Source organism: Natator depressus, chromosome 4 (genome assembly GCF_965152275.1).
Source record: "Natator depressus isolate rNatDep1 chromosome 4, rNatDep2.hap1, whole genome shotgun sequence".
Lineage (NCBI taxonomy): Eukaryota > Metazoa > Chordata > Testudines > Cheloniidae > Natator > Natator depressus.
Genome location: NC_134237.1, coordinates 95,002,601 through 95,023,348, shown reverse-complemented (window position 1 = coordinate 95,023,348; position 20,748 = coordinate 95,002,601). Strand labels below are relative to the sequence as shown.

The window sequence follows — 20,748 nt, the reverse complement described above, 5'->3', positions numbered from 1 at the left end:
AAAAATAGGGATCCATATTTTAAGAAAGAGGCATGCCCCCAATTTTTTTTTCTTGCCTTAGGTCAAGTGATATGGCCCTCCCATATTGATCCATCTATTTATCTATGCCTGAAATGGCTTTTCTGAAGGCAGTTCTTCTCTGCATGACTGACTAACAGTGCTGTTTCTAGTGGAATACGTTTTCTTTGTCCCTATGTCTTCTGTGTTCTCTTGTGTTTAAAGATCACTCAGGGAAAGGGAGAGGAAGAGAATGCATAACATACATATGAAATGTGGAGGGCCATTCCATCAATTTGTCCTCCTAAGTATGTACTTTCATATGGTGTCTTCCTTGCTGGGGCTTTGATGTATGATGTGATTTGTATATTTTCTCAAAATGAGAGGTAAGGAAGTTATGTAGTATAGGGAAGTGATATGTGGAACCTGCATAGTGCTGAAAGGCAAGGGGACAAAGTTTTGTTCTTAATAAGTATATGAACGGTCAAGAAATGATTGGTAGGATATGGAATAGCTGAAGAGATATACTGCTTGTTATTTACTATCTAGATTGGATGATTCTGAGGACAAAAAGTGATAAGAATGAAGTTCTTAATAACCTGAAAGGAGAATGGGAAAATTTCTGTTCCATTCTCACATACAGTTTTACTTTGAATGTCAGTTGTATCTATTTTACTTAGCCTAGCAGTCAGAAAAATTTAAAAACTAAGAAGCATTTTTCTCCATATAAAATAAAATTAAAATTAAATTATTATAGTGGACTTTAGGTCAGTATTAAAACAGACAAACTTTAAAAAAAAAGTTAAATTGGACTCTCACTGTGCCATTGTCACAAATAGATATAACATCTGAAAAAGTTAGGCCATCATTTGATAGTGGGCAGAGACATGCCAAATGTAATTAATTTTTAAAAATTTCTAATTACAGTGTACTCCTGGTGCGAAGTGTAACTTTTACATTGCTGAGCTGAGCAAATTGTGGAAAATTTTGTTTTCGTTTGTGCATTTTCTCTTCATTTCTGTTAAAAGCTGAGAGTATGGAGGTTTGCTATGTGACAAATAAGCTGTAAAGAACTACTTCAGTATATTTGGGTGCATAGTAGGAGGTGACTCTGGTGCAAATGGAAGAGTACACACCACACAGAGCTAAAGGGCATACATTGCTTTAACAAGTCATGTTCCAGATAACTTTAGAATAAAAATGGTGAAAAGCCCATAAATAGCCCATAATCTGTTTTTATGAATTAGGACAAACTTTTCTGATCAAATTGTGACCAGATGTGCATATAAAGCACAAGCATTGCAAAAATGGCTATATTATGATGAAGAAAGGTAAGACAGAGCAATTTTCGTTTTGTTTGTAACTTGAACAAAACTTGGAAATATGAGCACCATGCTAAAAGGTGGCAGCCATATTAAACAATAAAAAATAAAAAGCTTTTATCAGACCAAAGGTGCAAAGTTTCACAGATCTGAAAGCAAGTGCCATGAAGGCAACTCGAATTAGGCTCATTATGCTGTATTTTTATCAAGTATGGAGAATCAAACATACATTTCTGACATCAGCACTTTAAGTTAATTTCCTTTTCAATTTCTCTGCAAATGACTACTAGAAATTCTTGAGAATTGCAATTATCGAACTTCTTTGGCAAACATATTTTTTAGGCTAGTTTGACACAAACACCTATATACACCTTGGTTTGAAATCTTGCTCAATAGGGTGAGTTAACACCATTAAAATGTTGGTTAGTCAGCACTTGTTGAAATCAAAGGCTTGTTACCAACTGTACTTTAAATGTATAACCACTTATGAACCTGCACAAATGTTAATAATCTATGTATAGTGGTAATCTGACCATTAATGATGTCCCAAGTAATATGATATATGAACAATACTGATTCAGCCTCTTTGTAAATACGCGATCTGGCAAAACACAAGGTAATTTTCAACCTTTGTTTACAAAGACAAAGCAAATACTTTTTAAAAATGTCTAGAGATGATGTGTTACAGTAGAGTTGCACAGTGCTTATGTCTATTGAATACACTAATCCAAACTTTATGGAATAAGATCATCATGGATCTTTCTGTAATCTTTGTGATTGGATCCTGCTAGCAGATCCCAGCAAAGATCTAGTAGTTTGTCTTACTTAAGTAATTTTAAGGGCTCTCTGTCGCAAGCTGTATTCCTTCACCATTCATCAGGTCTTTGTTTTGTGGTATCATAAGCTCTTATTACTTCAGATTGGGAAACTATTCCATTTTCATCTTGAGAGAACGCATAGCCATCTGCAGATACAAAACAGAAAATAGTTAAACACTGATTACTGTTTCAGATATTCTATAGAATTGGAAGATTTCATATTTCAATGAAACCAAATCAAGATATATCACATCTACTGTTTTCCCCCATTCACTAGGCCAGTAACCCTGTCAAAGAAGGAAATTAGGTTGGCTTGGCATGATCTGGTTCTTTACAACAGCTTACAAACTGTTTAATAATTTGTTCGAATATCTTTCCAGGTATCAAAGTTAGGTAGAGACTGGTCAAATACCAATAACCACATCTTCAGAGGGGGCGGGGAGAGAGAAGAACTCAAATCCTTTCATAATACTGGGAGACAGAAAGCACAACAGAAATAATTCTGTACAGTATCCAGGGAATGCCATAAAAAGGCAATAGATTCAATTAAAGGTGATTATATATCACAGAATCATAGAAATGTAGGGTTGGAAGGGACCTTGAGAAGTCATCAAGTCTAGCCCTCTGCATAGTGGCAGGACCAAGTAAGCCTAGACCATCTCTGACAGATGTTTGTCCAACCTGTTTTTTAAAACCTTCAATGATGGGGATTGCACAACCTTCCTTCAAAGCCTATTCCAGATCTTAACCACACTTCTGATTAGAAAGTTTCCTAACATCTAACCTAAATCTCCCTTGCTGCAGATTAAGCCCATTACTTCTTGTCCTGCCTTCAGTGGAGATGGAAAGAATTGATCACTCTCCTCTTTATAACAGCCCTGAACATATTTGAATGCTATTATCAAGTTCCCCCAGTCTTCTTTTCTCAAGACAAAACATACCCACTTTTTTTTAACCTCTCCTCATAGGTCTGGTTTTCTAAACCTTTTATTATTTTTGTTGCTCTTCTTTAGACTCTCCAATTCGTCTACATCTTTCCTAAAATGTAGCACACAGAATTGGGAACAGTACTCCAGCTGAGGCATCACCAGTGCCGAGTAGAGTGGGACAATTATCTCCTGGCTCTTACATACAACACTCCTGTTAATACACTCCAGAATGATATTAGCCTTTTTCACAGCTGCATCACATTTTTGCATCATATTCAAATTGTGATCCACTGTAATTTTCAGATCCTTTTCAGCAGTACTACCACTTAGCCAGTTACTCCCCATTTTGTAGCTGTGCATTTGATTTGTCCTTCCTAAGTGTAGTAAATTGCACTTGTCTTTACTGAATTTCATCTTGCTGAATTCAGACCAATTTGACAATTTGTCAAGGTCATTTTGAATTCTAATTCTATTTTCCAGAGTGCTTGCAACCCCTCCCAGTTTGGTGTCTTCTTCAAATTTTAAAAGCGTACTCTCCACTCCATTATTCAAGTAATTAATGAAAATACTGAATAGTACCAGACCCAGAACTGACCCCGGTGGGATTCCACTAGATCCACCCTCCCAGTTTGATAGCAAACCATTGATAACTTCTCTTTGAGTATGGTCTTTTAACCAGTTGTACACCCAATTTATAGTAATTTAATCTAGACCACATTTCCCCAGCTTGCTTATGAGAATGTCACGTGGGACAGTGAAAAAAGCCTTACTAAAATCAAGATATATCACATCTACTGTTTCCCCCCCATCCACTAGGCCAGTAACCCTGTCAAACAAGGAAATTAGGTTGGTTTGGCATGATCTGGTCTTGACAACAGATTACAAACTGTTTAATAATTTGTTCCAGAATCTTTCCAGGTATAGCAAAGTTAGGTATAGACTGGTCTATAATTCCCCAGGTCGTCTTTGTTCTATATTTTCCCTTCTCTAGTCCTCTGGGACCTCACCTGTCCTCCAGGAGTTCTCAAAGATAATTGCTAATGGTTTTGAGATTGCTTCCACTACTTCCTAAAGTACCCTAGGATGAATTTCATCAGGCCTTGATGACTTGGATACATCTAACTTATCTAAATATTCTTTAACCTGTTCTTTCCCTATTTTGGCTTCCATTTCTTACCCCTTGTTGTTAATATTAATTATGTTGAGTGTCTGGTCACCATTAACCTTTTCAGTGAAGACTAATACCTATTTTGCTTCAAATACCTCAGCGTTCTTGACGTCATCAGTTATACTCCTTCTTTTCCACTAAGTAGTAGAGCTAAGCTTTCCTTTGTCTTTCTCTTGCTCCTTAAATAACCTTTTCTTATTGCCTTTTATGTCCCTTGCTAGGTCTAACTCATTTTGTGCCTTAGCCTTTCTAATTTTGTTCTGACATGCTTGTGCTATTCTTTTGTACTTGTCCTTAGCAAATTTGTCTATGTTTCCACTTTTTGTAGGATTTGGTTTTGATTTTCAGGTCATTAAAGAGCTCAGATGGAGACATATTAGTCTCTTACTAGTCTTCCGATTTTTCATTTGCATCGGGATGCTTTAATACTGCTGCCTTGAGGAATAGCCTGCTCTCCTGAACATCTTTTTCCCTTAGATTTTCTTCCAATGGAACCTTACCTACCAGTTCTCTGAGTTTAATAAAGTCTGCTTTTTTGAATTCCATTGTCCTTATTCTTCAGTTCTCATTCCTTCCTTTTCTTAGAAATCATGAAACCTATAATTTCACGATTACTTTCACCCAAATTGCCTTCCGCCTTCAGATTTGCTACCAATTTCTCCCTGAATGGCTGTCCCCCAGACTAGTTCCTCCACTTTCTGGAACAAAAAGTAGTCCCCAAACATTCCAAGAACTTACTGAGAATTTTGTGTTTTGACATATTACTTTTCCAACAATTGTCTGGGTAGTTAAAGTCGTCCATTACTACCAGGTCTTGTGCTTTGGATATTTCTGTTATGTGTTCTAGAAATGCTTCATCCACCTCCTCTTCCTGATTTGGTGGTCTATAGTACACAGCTACTATGATAGGTTTCAGAGTAGCAGCCGTGTTAGTCTGTATTTGCAAAAAGAAAAGGAGTACTTGTGGCACCTTAGAGACTAAATTTGTTAGTCTCTAAGGTGCCACAAGTACTCCTTTTCTTTTTACCTACTATGATGTAACCCCTTTCACTTTTAACCAGAGACTATCAACTGGTCTGCCTCTCACCTCCTTCAGAACATGTGTATACATTCTTGATGTATAATGCAACACCTTTTCCCTTTTCACCTTGCCTGTCCTTCCTGAACAAGCCATACCACTCTATACCAATATTTCAGACATGAGACTTATCCCACATGTGCTAGTACAAATATATATACTATTACAAATGTAGTCACATACAAAAAACATTATACACTATATATATATATATATATATATATATTTATTTTCATATATATATTTTCAGTGGTGCCCTTCCTCTTTGGGAAAATCAAAATCAAAACAATTTCAGGATGATGGTCCAAAGTTTACATCATCATACTTTGTAATAAAAGCTGTTTGTAATTCAAACTTAGTGTTTTAACACCAAACAGATTTGCCCTTTCTTAAAATATATCAATATCTTAGGTATATTTTGGTGTGTGTTTGTTTTAGGTAGATATCTTGTAAAAAGTGTTTTTAATAGTCCATTGTAGCAGAAATCAAGATATTGCATTTTATGACAAACAACTGTAGTAAAGTATTGTTTTGTGTCTATATTTTGAAACCGCATGTTATTCTTTTTAAACACTGAACACTTACGAAGCAAGTTTTGCTGCAGAGATTCAGAACGGTACAAGTTCACAGGACTCTTCTTAAAGACATTCTTCAGTAGTTGAGCTCTTTCAGTTAAGCTAGAAAGAAAGTGGAAATTTGTGAAATATGTCAATTTATGAATGACAATGTATAGTTTGCCCATGGGACATTAAACAAGGGCTGACAAACTTAAAAAACTGCCCATTATAAGGTAGGAAAAAAACGGTGATCAGTCTTTTATTTAGGTTGCACCTGACCTAATTATTAATAGACATATGATTAAAATGGTGGCAAACTAAAGTATTTCAAATACTGGGTTTATGTTTGTAAGTTTTGGGGAGAGACTGGTTTGTGGTTATGAGTTTATACACTGACTAGCATATTGAGGACTCTAGGTGTAACCACAATACAAATAAATAAACTAACAATACTATTAAAATATTTAAGTGCCAGATTCTGCCTGGCCCTTTTGTTGTGCAGTGTAAGGGAAGGGGATAGAGACTTCCCCAACCCAGCATGACCTGCATAAAGGCCAGGCAAAATTGCAGCCATTACATACTAAGAAGTGTAAGGATCACTCCCTACCTGCCCTGATATAGTGCCCCAAAGGGGATGGGAAGTGCAGGGAGGAGATGGCGTTAAGGTCTTGCCCCTGGATGCGTCAGCCAGCCATGTGTGTGTCGGAGTATGCTGCCTCCATGAAGGGTGTTGCAGTGTTTGCACTTCTGGTGAGCTCTGGGAAACTCTCAGAAGGCGTTCTGCTTGTCTGGCACATTATTCCTCATGGTGCTTGCTTTCCAGGGGTGTAGCTCAGCACTGCTCCTTAGTACAGGATATGTACAATTTACATAATCCAGCCCTTAATAATTATCTCCAAAACAGAGTTGCCAAGAATTTTTGAAATTGTTCAAGATCTGTCCCTGGGAAACAGGTGCCGTGGATAGATGATCCGCTATTTTTAGAGACTGGGGTTTGAGTCTGGACTAGATGTCAAATTTAAAAAGGGTAAAAAGAAAAGTAGTACTTGTGGCACCTTAGAGACTAACAAATTTATTAGAGCATAAGCTTTCGTGAGCTACAGCTCACTTCATCGGATGCATGCAGTGGAAAATATAGACTAGAAAATATAAAAAGGGTAGTGGCCTGATGGTAACATACATGACTTGTTTTGGTAAAGTGTTTTTTTTTTTTTTTTTTAAAGAAAACATTCTACAAGTACATTTATATAAAGTAACAATTCATTTTGACAAATATAAACAATATGCCGTTTACTATTGTTTCATAGATTTCAAACGTTTCATAATCTGAAGTACATGATAATTACAATTAAATGCTAGAGATTAACATTTTAAAGCTGCACAGCATACTCAAATAAGAGGAATCAACACTATTTTTGTTACTGGAGGTGTCTGATTGCCTTGCTACAAATGAGTACTGCACTTTATCAAGTTGTTTTCAGAGATGCTAAGTAAATAGCAAGGGACATATTTTTGCAGATATTTGCATGCGTTTACAATGCAAGTAGTAGGCGCATGGTCTTTTGTGCACAAAGGGTTTTCAAAGATTTATGTGCACACCTAGGCAGGTTGAAAATTAAGCTAGAACTAAATTGTAGGTGTACATGCAGATTTCTGGTAACATACACATTGCTGGGAGTTTAAAGCAGGGCTTCTGTGTGTCATCCAGTTATATACTGTCCATTCTTCTCCCTCCCCAAACTCTGCAACTTAGAGTGACACCTCATTACTATTTGTGCTGCTACTGCAAAATATACTGGAATAGGATCCAGACAGCTCTTCACCTGAGCACAAGTAGAAAAAAAAAGGGTGTGTGGGGCAGGGAATGAATGGCAGTTTTAACCAATTGATACATAGGCACTGGTTGAATGTTACAAGGTTTGATGTTTTCAGGAAACAAACAGGCTGTCTCCTCACAATGTATCTTTCTTCCCAAATTCTTATAGTTTCCCATGGATAAGACCCTAATTTAGTGACTAGAAAATAAGTGGACTGGCCATAGCAATAGAGAGCTTGAAACATGATAAATATACTTTCTGATAATTTTAAGAAGATTTACTGCAGGAGTTGGGACGGAATGTAGATGAGGACTGGGAATGGTATTACACAGGCTTTTCAGGCAAACCACAGGAACTATGCCCTGAACTGGGCCTCAGTGTCAGACACAACAGTGCTGAATGTTTTGTCTTCTGTGTGTGAGCTGCTTTATCAACATGACCCAGGGTGCCCAGATAAAATTCAAAATGGAACATTTTGAACTCATGCTACCTGCTGAAGCCTTAGAGCTGTGAAGAAACTGTTTCAGTTATAACTGTGTTCATGGCAATCTTGGGAACCTTAGTAAGCTCAGTTAGGATGTACTGTGAAGCGTTTTCATCCATTTTTAAGGCCAGAAGGGACCATGGTGATCATCTAGTCTGACCTCCTGCATAACACAGGCCATAAGATTTCCTTGAATTAATTCCTGATTCAAGTCCAACAGTTGTGATTTAACAAGAGCACATCTTTTAGATAAAACATTTTCTGTGATGGAGCATCCACCACAACCTTCAGCAAGTTGTTCCAATGGTTAATTACCATTAAATGGTTAATCACTATTAAAAATGTGTGCCTTATTTCTAGTGTGAGTTTGTCTAGCTTCAACTTCTGGCCATAAGATCTTGTTATACCTTTGTCTGCAGGATTGAAGATCCCTTTATTAAGCAAAATTTCTGTTCCCAATGTAGGTGTTTAGGCCCAGACCCTCAAAGGTATTTAGGTTCCTAACTTCCAATGATCATCTTTGAAGATCTCGTTCTTACAGAGTAAACAAATCACCCTTAACGTAATCTTTAGTAAGACAAACAGATTGAGCTCATTGTGTCTTTCACTATAAGGAATGTGTTCCAATCCTTTAATTATTCTCAGGGCTCTTCTCTCAACTATATCCAATTTTTAATGTCCTTCTTGAAAGATGTCTTGAAGACCTGCTTGACTGATGATAACTGGAGGAAGACAAAATCCAACATAGACTTTTACATGAGCGAACTTCTGTTGTCCTGAGAGCAAGCTGCTCCCTAGTGCTTGAGATACAGATGTTAGTTAGCAAAGGGGATGCACCAATTTAATTAAGTTGGATTCTAAACCAATTTAGTTAAAATTAGTGCAATTTTCTCACATTGACAAAGCCTTAGTTATTTCAGGGGCAACCATGATGTCGGCACCAACCCAGATCTTGTAACAACTCAAAATAAAAATATCTCAAAGTAAAAAGTTACCCATAAGATACTAAATACACAATAAAATTAACTATACAAATTCAGACAGATTTGGAGGGAAGAACTGGAGAAAAAACTTGGCAAAGCCAGACTCTGGGCTGAGGTTCTTCTGGCTCACAGAACAATCTTGGGAAGAATCTTGAAGAAGGAGGTACTGAAAAGGTTGGGGACAGCACTTACCTTATGTGACAATGGGCACTGAATATGTTTGATTTTAGGAGGGGATGCTTGTGCAATGCTTAATGTACTCAATTTTTCAACAATGTTCAGAGCCTGTGAGGGGCTGGCGGTAAGGGACATCTAGGTATATGCAGAGCCCACACTAAAGACAAACTATACCTCCCCGATAGGCTCCCTTTTGTTCTGGCAACCCCTGCTCTAATGAGATCCACAGTGCCACATTCTATCCAGCTCTCTAACCCTGGTCATTGGAATGGTGCCTACAGAACTACCATGATTATCTCCTGCTTATGGCCTGGAATAAGCCATCAGATGGGTATTTTTGCATATGTAAGCTCTTGAGAAGTGGGCCTTAAACATGCACACTTTAAGTTCATATTTGAATACTAGTTATGGAACAACTTCTTATTGGTAGTTTGTGTATAATGAAGACTCAACTATATAGGGCTCAATATCTGAACTGAAAATGTAATTGAAGACAGACAGACATCTTAGATAAGATATGTACTCTATTTTCACTCCATACTGTATTTTCAAATACATAGGGACCCAGTTCTGCACTCCTATTCACCTGAATAGGGATTGTAGGATAATGCTCTTTACTTGTAACTATCTTTTTGGCATTCAAAATGAGTTCTGAAAATAAACTACATCTATCAGAGCCAAATGTAATATAATGTGAGGTGTGATACATAAGCAGTGCTAGGTGACAGTACCTCAGCATTTGTGCTAATTAGGTGCACTAGGAGGCACAGACTGAACATTAGCACCATTCAAATACATGAAGTGTGTGTATTCTTAAATAACTTCTATCTTGTATGGTTTAAAGATTTAAATAAACTAGTAATTAAATGCATCTTATAACGTAAATTACGATGAGCAAAAACAGATTAAAATTTGCAGCCATCTAAAATGCTTATTGCTTTATATATTCCTATTACATTTCTAGTTTAAAAATATTTAAAAGTGGCTTACATAAAAAGATAATATGACTATATTAAGAAGAGGCACTTGTGACATACCAATATTTCAGTACACCTGCACAAGTCAAGGTAACTAGTCATGTTACTGTTCACATATGCCCAATTCAATGCCAGTAAAATTTTTTACTTATGTAAAAATATTTTTTTTAAATACTGAAATAGTACACATTTTAAGAGTTGGGTGTGAGGTGGGGAAATGTTTTTTGGCAATGAAGGTCTGAAATAATGGTTTATTTTTAAAACATTTATCCTCTTACTTTTAGTCATTTCAGTTTTAGGCACAAGAGGCTTCTTGGCATATCAATTACAATGGATCTGATAACAAAATCAAGCCACCTTCACTGCAAACTACCCGTTTTATTGAGGCAGTCATATACTATAGGCTCCCATAGGCTTCTCTGGTCAGTGATGCTAAAACATTCAAGTTCTCTTTCAGTTAGAAAAGTGACTGTGTAATAATGGCACCTTCTTGCTAAATCTGTTTTCTTACTTTGCTGATGAAAATGTATTTGTACTAGTGTTATTAGTGTTAGGTGTATTGTTTACTGAAGTACAAGATAAAATCTTATTTGACAGTTGGGCAGAAAAATTCAGATTGCGGAATCTTTATTACTGGGAGGGATGTAAGATTTAATAAGAACACTCATATTAAGTTTGCACTGATCACAATAAAAACATCTCTTGATTTCAAACCTAAGAAATCTGATACTGAAATCACTGAGAAGAAAAAATATGAAATTTCTAGAAAGCCATTTTTAGAATTAATTTTCATGCTATGACCACCTTTTAAAGTGCATTATATGTACAATTCAAAACTTGTTTTTAAAAATAAATAACTTTTTTTGTTTCATATAAGCACTGGCAGTAAAAATTGGTGAGAAATTTTTACACCTTCTTTGAGGATTTCCATTTAGGTGTGTTCAAATCAAAACAGAGAAGAATGAGGATGTGACTGAAAATATGAGGAACAGCTCTAGAGATTATTTATTCCATTCTTATAGACCTTTCTTTTACAACATACAATATTAAAATGTAAAATGCAATGAAGATCACTCAAAAATAAAACATTTTAGATGATGCCATTCTAAATGGCATTTTAATCCTCATTTTTAAAGACAAAGATCCTATCAGAGTATTCAAAAGAATGTTCAATAGGAAAAAATACCATTTCTATAACTTTGCAGTCGTATTCCTATGAAACATTTATTCAAATACATGCAATGTCAGGGCAAAAAAAGTATTACAATCTGGACTGGACAAATGTGGTAGCTGGTTTCTACGTCAACAAATAGCAGTGAAATAATTAACATTTTTGGAATTTAAATAGTTAACATCTACTCAGAATAAAAAAACCCAGATAAAGTTTGGTGGTGGCAGTGGAAATCCAAGGGTAAAATAATTTTGTACCTTGGGGAAGTTTTAACCTAAGCTGGTAAAAGTAAGCTTAGGAGGTTTTCATGCAGATGTGGGGACCCTTTTTACCCTTGGATTTCCACTGCCTGCATGAAAACCTCCTAAGCTTACTTCTACCAGCTTAGGTTAAAACTTCCCCAAGGTACAAAATTATTTTACCCTTGGATTTCCACTGCCACCACCAAACTTTATCTGGGTTTACCGGGAAACGTGGTTTGGACACGTCTTTCCCCCCAGAATCCTCCCAACCCTTGCACCCCACTTCCTGGGGAAGGTTTGGTAAAAATCCTCACCAATTTGCATAGGTGACCACAGACGCAAACCCTTGGATCTTAGAACAATGAAAAAGCATTCAGTTTTCTTACAAGAAGACTTTTAATAAAAGTAAAGGAATCACCTCTGTAAAATCAGGATGGTAGATACCTTACAGGGTAATTAGATTCAAAACACAGAGAATCCCTCTAGGCAAAACCTTAAGTTACAAAAAAGACACACAGACAGGAATAGTCATTCTATTCAGCACAGCTCTTTTCTCAGCCATTTAAAGAAATCATAATCTAACACATACCTAGCTAGATTACTTACTAAAAGTTCTAAGACTCCATTCCTGTTCTGTCCCCAGCAAAAGCATCATACAGACAGACACAGACCCTTTGTTTTTCTCCCTCCTCCCAGCTTTTGAAAGTATCTTGTCTCCTCATTGGTCATTTTGGTCAGGTGCCAGCGAGGTTACCTTTAGCTTCTTAACCCTTTACAGGTGAGAGGATTTTTCCTCTGGCCAGGAGGGATTTTAAAGGGGTTTACCCTTCCCTTTATATTTATGACAATGATGATTTTCATTTCCAGTCTGTTGATATTAGAAAGTGTGCTCACTATTTAACCACTTGTTTTGCACATATGTCTGGTGCATATAGGCTGCTACAACATAGGAGATTTACTGTTGGTTATTACAATTTTCCAGTGTAAATTGTTAATGAAACTCCCTGAAGAGATAAGCAGGTTGGTCCACCAGATCAGAGACTCCTGACTTTCATTTTCTCAAATAAAGAGTTTCTTCTACAGAGAATGACATTTTTGCCATGTAATGTGAGTAGATATTAATTAGGGCTGTCGATTAATCACAGTTAACTCACACAATTAACTCAAAAAAGTAACCGTGAGTAAAAAAATTAATCGTGATTAAAAAAATTAATTGTGATTAATTGCACTATTAAACAATAGAATACCAATTGAAATTTATTAAATATTTTTGGATGTTTTTCTATATTTTGAAATATATCGATTTCAATTACAACATAGAATACAAAGAATACAATGCTTACTTTATTTTTTTTTATTACAAATATTTGCACTGTAATAATGATAAACAAAATAAACAGTATTTTTCAATTCACCTCATACAGGTACTGTAGTGCAAACTCTTTATCATGAAAGTGAAACTTAAAAATATAGGTTTTTTTTGTTACATAACTGCACTCAAAAACAAAACATAAAAACCAAGTACATAAGGAGTTGTTACTAGGACGAAGGAGATGAATTGTTCTTCTTAACCTCTGAGGACATGACAAGAAGCAATGTACTTAAATTGCAGCAAGGGAGGTTTAGATTGGACATTAGAAAAAACATCCTGTCAACATGGTTAAGCACTGGAATAAACTGTCTAGGGAGGCTGTGGAATCTCCATCATTGGAGATTTCTAAGGGCAGATTAGACAAACATCTGTCAGGAATGGTCTAGATAATACTCAGTCAGGCCATGAGTGTAGGGGACTGGACTAGATGACCTCTCGAGGTCCTTCCAGTCCTATGATTCTATGATTTGAATGTAAAACTTTAGAGCCTACAAGTCCACTCAGTCCAACTTCCTGTTCAGCCAATCTCTGAGAGAGACAAGTTTGTTTACATCTGTGGGAGATAATGCTGCCCACTTCTTAATTACAATGTCACCTGAAAGTGAGAACTGGCGTTTGCATGGCACTGTTGTAGCTGGCATCACAAGATATTTATGTGCCAGATGCGCTAAAGATTCATATGCCTCTTCATGCTTCGGCAACCATTCCAGAGGACATGCTTCCATGCCAATGACACTTGTTAAAAAAATAATGCGTCAATTAAATTTGTGACTGACCTCTTTGGGGGAGAATTGTATGTCTCCTGCTCTGTTTTACCTGCATTCTGCCATATATTTCATGTTACAGCAGTCTTGGATGATGACCCAGCACATGTTGTTTGTTTTAACAACACTTTCACTGCAAATCTGACAAAATGCAAAGAAGATACCAATGTGAATTTTCTAAAGATAGCTACAGCACTCGACCCAAGATTTAAGACTCTGAAGTGCCTTCCAAAATCTGAGGTGTGGAGCATGTTTTCAGAAGTCTTAAAAAAGCAACATTCTGATGCAAAACTACAGAACCCAAACCACCAAAAAAGCAAATCAACCTTCTGCTGGTGGTATCTGACTCAGATGAAGAAAATGAACACGCGTCTGTCCACACTGCTTTGTAACATTGTAAACAGCAGCATTATCTCCTGCAAATTGTAAACGAACTTGTTTGTCTGAGTGATTGGCTGAAGTAGAACTGAGTGGACTTGTAGGCTCTAAAGTTTTACATTGTTTTATTTTTGAATGCAGTTATTTTTTTGTACATAATTCTACATTTGTAAGTTCAACTTTCATGATAAAGAGATTGCACTACAGTACTTGTATTAGGTGAATTAAAATACTATTTCTCTTGTTTTTTACAGTGCAAATATTTGTAATATAAATATAAAGTGAGCACTGAACATTTTGTATTCTGTGTTGTAACTGAAATCAATATATTTGAAAATGTAGAAAATATCCAAAAATATTTAAATAAATGGTATTCTATTATTATTAGCATGATTAATCATGATTAATTTTTTTAATCGCTTGACAGACCTAATATTAATACAAAGATCAGCCAGGATTAAGGCACCAAATTAAAACAAAAAATCCCTAGACCAAAGAACTAAACAACTCGTCTGGAGGATGATTGGGGCCAATGAGGATGTCTTTGCAGCTAGTGAAACAATTTTCTGACGTATTCTCCAGAGGCCTTCTTAAGATTAATGCAAGCTCACAGATGAACTAGATTGTGAGATGGTTCCAGAGCACTCTTATGGATTTATGATCATCTTCAGTGATAAAAGAAAATGTATCTGTTTGTAAAAACATTACCCTAATAACAGAAGCTGAAGAAGAAAATACCTTTGGACACAAGAGATGTACTTTGAGGACGATATGGTTGACTGGAGAGAAGGAATGAAACTCTTCCCAGCAAAACACTAGTTGATATAAACCACATGCTCACATAGGGCAAAATGATTGCTAGTCTCTGGAAGCACAGTGAGGTTCACCTGAGCTATAACAAGCACTGGGGACCTGGAAGGAGATTCAGTGTGATGGAGAGGTGTCTGTTTCCCAGACAACTGAACTGAAATCAGCAGTCTGGGAACACAGTAGAGATGGGAACAGTGCTGCAAGATTCAGCAGCAAAAGAAGCACACTGATTTACTCTCTCCCAGAGCCTTGGCAAAGGTATTCCTTTCATCGTTCTTTCTGCTACTGCAGCAAAATGGTCTGGTCTGTTCTTTTCTGTCTCTTCTTCAGTATAATTCTTTGCCATTCTTCTGTAACTTTTGAATAAGCCTTTATTTCTTCAAGTCTCCTGAAATAATATTCCTTCTTCCTTTTCAACCATACATGCCTGGCACTGGGAAGAGTGCAAGTAGTCGGGGGAGTGCACTTTGTGGAGATTTAAGTTTGATTTATTTCTTACCTGTTTTACGTTTGTCTAGTGCATTTTCCTTTACTTGATTTAATATATGAAGTAAGACAGAGGTTCTTTAGATTGGTGTTACATCAATTTGTATTCCTTAATGTCAGCACACTGTGCAGAGATTTTGCTATTTTCCTTTAGGCCCTTAATCTGAAAGGCTTTTGACTGAGTTTAACAGTTGTCCTTAGGCAAAGTTTATAAATGTAGCTGTGAATGAACCAAGTTCTAACTTGTTTTGTCTCAATTGTGAACACTGCCAAAGCAGCAAAACAGGATTTTAAAACCAGGTTCTGTTAGTATTTGGTTTTATCCACAATGACTAGCCAAATTTGGCAGAACTTGGTTCAGCCACAAATGAACAAACTCAGTTGAAAACGTTCTGTAAATAATTCCTTAGGCCCTGAACTTTCAAAAAGATGCACACAGATGGATTCTTGTACCTGCAGAGAACCCCATCCATGTGGATGCAAGTGTCTGTCTGCTTGCATCTTACTGCAAGATCAGAGCCTTAATTTCTTGATAGTTTGTATAATGTGACTATGAACATTCAACAGCAAGAAATTATTTTTAAAAGATCAATCTACAGGTATTTTACAGTACCTCTTGCCATGCACAACTGCCCCTGGATCTTGAGATTTTGCTTCCAACTCCTGAACTTCATCTACCAGTGTCTTAAAAGTAGATCTCTTGATTCTGCAATATGAAATGCTTTCAGATTTACTCTTGTTGAAACCATAATATATGTCTTTTTCAAGACTCTATAATAGAAATTTACAAATTCATTTTTGCCAAGTGATTTCAACTTAAATTCTGAAAGGAGAAATTTTAAAGAATACACTAAATAATACACTTTGTCAGCTGTTATGCTAAGCACAAACAACAGAAGTTATCAATTAAAAGTTCTGATTAACAAAAATATTTAAAAAGAAATAAAGTAGTGGTACATTGTGGCAAGATTTGTAAACTACAAACAAAGTGAGTCATAATTTGAAAGAATCAATGAAGCTCTTTATATTTTCTTAAACTGGCCAATACTTAGAAAAATTAAAACTTGACAATAATTTTCCCTCTAAGTTTTAACAGTTCTATACTTACACTTTGTATATTACGTCAAAAAGCAAAGCTGTCACAGGAATACATAACAGACCCATCCAAAAGACTCCAGAGCTGAACAACATAACTGCCTGGATAGATAAATCACAAAAATGATACCGTTATAAAAAAAAAATACCAAAACCTTTAGACATCTTAGCATTTTCTTGGCTCAAAGTATCAAAATCAAATTCATCCAAACTTTGCTGGGCTCTCTAATGCAATATAGAAATTACTGGGCCCCATTCTGCAAACCTTACTCACAGGAGTTGTCCTTACTCATCCTGGGTGAAAGTCCCTCAAATACTTAATATGTAGGTAAATGCTACTCATGTTAAAAGCTTCATGGAAAGTTCAAACTGTTCAGTTCTTTAAAAATAAAAAAAAAAATAAACAAAAAACCCCCCTAACACCCATCTTAACACCATCCCATTTCTAATACTAATAAAGATTATTATTAAAATAAGATATAGCAATTTAAAATAATGCTAAATCTTTGAGAACATGTTCTAATAGCACTCCTATTTGCTGTCAACCCTAATATGAGATAATGGATACCGAAAAAGATATTTGTCCTTACAATTATCTTGTCATACATCTCCCAGGAGCACCCATTACTACTACGACTAAACTGACTACTGTTTAAATGTTTTGTTTATAATTCAGAACTGCAAAAATAATGAGAAAATATATATACTTCACCTGTTTTCCTGTAATCCTTTAACAAAACATCTAAACAAAAGCTGTTTTTAAAATAAAGCACATTGATGCAAAATTTAAATACTTCACTACCAACACACTTTTTGGCTTTTAGTTAGGTGTATAATTTAGTCTTTACTTTTTACTGTCAGAATGGAAACCAGAATTTCTCCTGTCCATGTTAATTAACTTGTTTTTGCACACCTGTTACAACCAAAGACAAAATAAGCAATACTCTTCTGCAAAATTAGTATAAAGGGCATTAAAATAATCTTAATTTGCCTTTGTAACACATGCCAAGTATCTACATTGGAGATATTATGGTTGCAAAGAAAATGATCTATGATTAATAAATTGTCAGTTGTTTGTAATTAGAGTATTAAAAATGCCTTTGTAATGCAATTAGACTTCACAGAGATTAAGAGTAACATTGCTACACAACAGCATTTGAATTCTTTGATTTCATTTCTTGAAGTCTAATTGCTTCTAAAGGTTAAATTTGCAGCACCTAATTGAAATAATAAACAAACTGCAAAATTTTACTAATATTAGCAATACCCCAATTAAAGGAAAAATGCAGACACTTTGAATAAGTAGCTTAAATACTACTCTTTTTTTTTAGCACACATAAATTACAGTTTGTTTCCGATCTGTATGTGGTACATTACTTACGGTCTGGAAAGAGAGAGTCGTTTTCACAAAGTCTTATTATAATGTAGTAGTGAATATAGCCCTATTTATTTTCAGAGTGCATGTAGATACATGTATTCCTTGGAAAATTTTAGCCAAGCTGCAAACTGCAAATGTACCTTTTTTATCTACATCCATGTTTTATAAAGTATAATAGCTGTTACAGGTGACTGAGGATGCCCTGAGCACTTTAGTTTTTAGCCAGAATAATTCCTATAAACAAATTTATAAATTATGAATAATAATGCTCGGATTAAAATAACTACAATTCGCAACTTCAGCCAAAAAGATCTTTTTAGATATCTGTAACAAAACGGAGAAAAATTTATTCACATAAAAGTCACTTGATATTATAACCAAAACATGACCCTTGACATGCTTGGTGACATGCTCAATTCTTAAAATCAATACTAATAGGAAATGCCTATCAAAACTACATTTTGTAAAAGCTTTGAAAGTTTACGTTAAAGTAACAGTTATATAGACCAACATTTTCCTAAACAAAAAATGGCAGAGAAAAATCACAATTTGATCTGAATCACTTTATATTATTAATTTTAATAATATTTTTAGTTTAGTTTAGTAACAGCAAAGAACTATACTTGCTTTAGCCACTCTATTAAATGTTTCCTAGTGAAACAGCAAAAGTGATAATGTAGGTCTTAGGATGTTAATTCTGACTATTGTAATGCTAACTATGAATGAAGCAACAACTGGCGCCTACTATTCAGTCCATCCAGCCTTTAGCTTTACAAATGAACAACACGAATTGAGAAAAAAAGTTTTTCTGCGTCATATTTGAAAGCCTGTCAGATTTTTTTTTCTTTTGCAGAGTTAATCCAAACCTAAAAGATTTAAAGCCGACATTCGCATTAAAGACAGAGGGCCTCTTTGTATTTTTTGGATGAAGAGGGAAAAAATAAAATCCCACAGAGGTATTTCCTTCCTTTCTGTACAAGAAAGCTCCCCCCTCACTCTGTATAAACCATTTTTGTCTCTAACTTTTCACATCTCTCTACACATAGGCAGGTCATCTGGGAAATGGCAAACCAATCCTTTACAGACAATGGCACTAACAGGAGCAGCCTGTTCTGGGGATGGACTCTGGCTGCCTCTGTTCGTAGTTCACAAATTGTTCCTAATGTGTGAGATTAGTGGTCAATGCCAAGTTTTTTTCCTCTTTAGGCCTTGTGAAACCAAATGGAATCTTCCACAAAAGTGGCTCCCAGGGGAATTCAAAAATAATCCGAAGTAAGAGTTAGAAAGCCTAGTAAATTGTACGACTAACAGGTCCCAGGGGGAAAACAATTGCTGTCTAAGTAGCATGGATACGCTGCAAATGTTGACTCTCAAAATTAAGACTTTCTAAAATAAATTAAGGTAGCTCATAAATGTAGCTTTAACGGAATATTTCCTGATGCTGTTTGAGTTTTGTTTAAAGAAAAAAAATTCCTGAAGATTGTTACCATATCACTTTTTAATTCAGTAGAATATTAAAAGCCTTGCCTGCAGAACTTTTTAAAAGCACTGAAGGATAATGTACTATCAGAAAATTACATATCAAGGTTGAAATGATTAGATAAGAATATTCCCTCTCTCTTTACTATATTTATGAAACATTACAGATACATTCAGACAAATCATTTTTAAGGATGAGGATATCAGAAAAGCGAGGCAACAAAGTTGGAAAGAGCAATAAAACCATTCTGTGGAAAGATTTATAAAGCCTTTTCAGTTTATCTAATCTAGCTATCATCACTGTAGTACTGGTATGTGAATGCCTCCCGAGTATTTAAGGATAGAAATAATAACAGTTTCTCCCTCTTTCTTCCTTCTCAGAGAAATAACTTGATTAATTTATAGTTGGGTTTTGCGTACGTGTGTGTGCGCGCGCGCACACTAGTTAAAGAACTAACTGAGGCACAGCTAAGCCGAAGATGAGTTTTGCATTTAGTTCTCAATGCAGTGAGGTTAGAGGTCATTTTTATCTTTTCTGGTAGTTAGTTCCATAGCCCTTTCTTTATATTTACAGCTTAGAAAACAGAGCTTCCACTAAAGAAACCATATTAAATGTATACAACCCTCCCCCCCACCCACCGCAAACCTGGTGGTACACAATACAAAGCAGAGGCCAACAATAAGGTGAGGAGAGCATCAGGAATGAAGTATCAGGCAATCTGTCAGCAAGTGGAGAAGGAAGCAGTAAAAAACCATTGCTATCTGAAAAATCCTGAGGTGCTCACTCAAGCAAAATTCCTGTGAAATGCATAAGAATTTGTCCAAGTAAGGACTGAATAAAAACTGCAGGATTTTGTCCATGATTAATGAATATTAATAATATCTGATATTGTCAGCACATATTATTTTTAAAACTGTATTTTGAAGGATTATTTATAGATAGGTACATAAACATAACTATGATTAGAAACACAGCTGTATGTGTCCTCTCCCACCTGGCCCAATTAGTATACAATGAGTTTTATTTTCAGATGAGTATCATTTTCAGATAAACATATAGATTCAAAAAGGTATATGGTGTTGAGTAAGATCTGGTGCACAAATAGTTCAGGGTCTCATTTGATACTTGTTCCTTCAAACCTTGTTCTTCTTCAAGTGATTGTCTATATGTGCCCCATGCACTTGACATTGCAATGTTTTGGCCAGCAGTGTCCACTGGGCTGCACCTTCACCCTTCATGCCCTCAAGCCCGCCAACCAAAGGGCA

The 20,748-nt window shown here is 35.8% G+C and overlaps 1 protein-coding gene across 3 annotated transcripts in view; it reads right to left on the bottom strand.

Annotated features, from left to right (window-relative positions):
* Positions 1-341: 341 nt before the first annotated feature.
* The window catches only part of ATP8A1 (ATPase phospholipid transporting 8A1), a 250,687-nt gene continuing 230,280 nt past the window's right edge, over positions 342-20,748 (bottom strand). For all 3 annotated transcript variants that reach the window (XM_074951493.1, XM_074951492.1, XM_074951494.1), the window contains 4 exons: positions 16,639-16,727; positions 16,144-16,236; positions 5,898-5,989; positions 342-2,283 (listed from right to left, as the gene is read on the bottom strand). In XM_074951493.1, the coding sequence (XP_074807594.1) occupies positions 2,186-2,283; positions 5,898-5,989; positions 16,144-16,236; positions 16,639-16,727 (372 nt within the window). In that variant the 3' untranslated portion in view covers positions 342-2,185. The remainder of the gene's footprint in view (positions 2,284-5,897; positions 5,990-16,143; positions 16,237-16,638; positions 16,728-20,748) is intronic.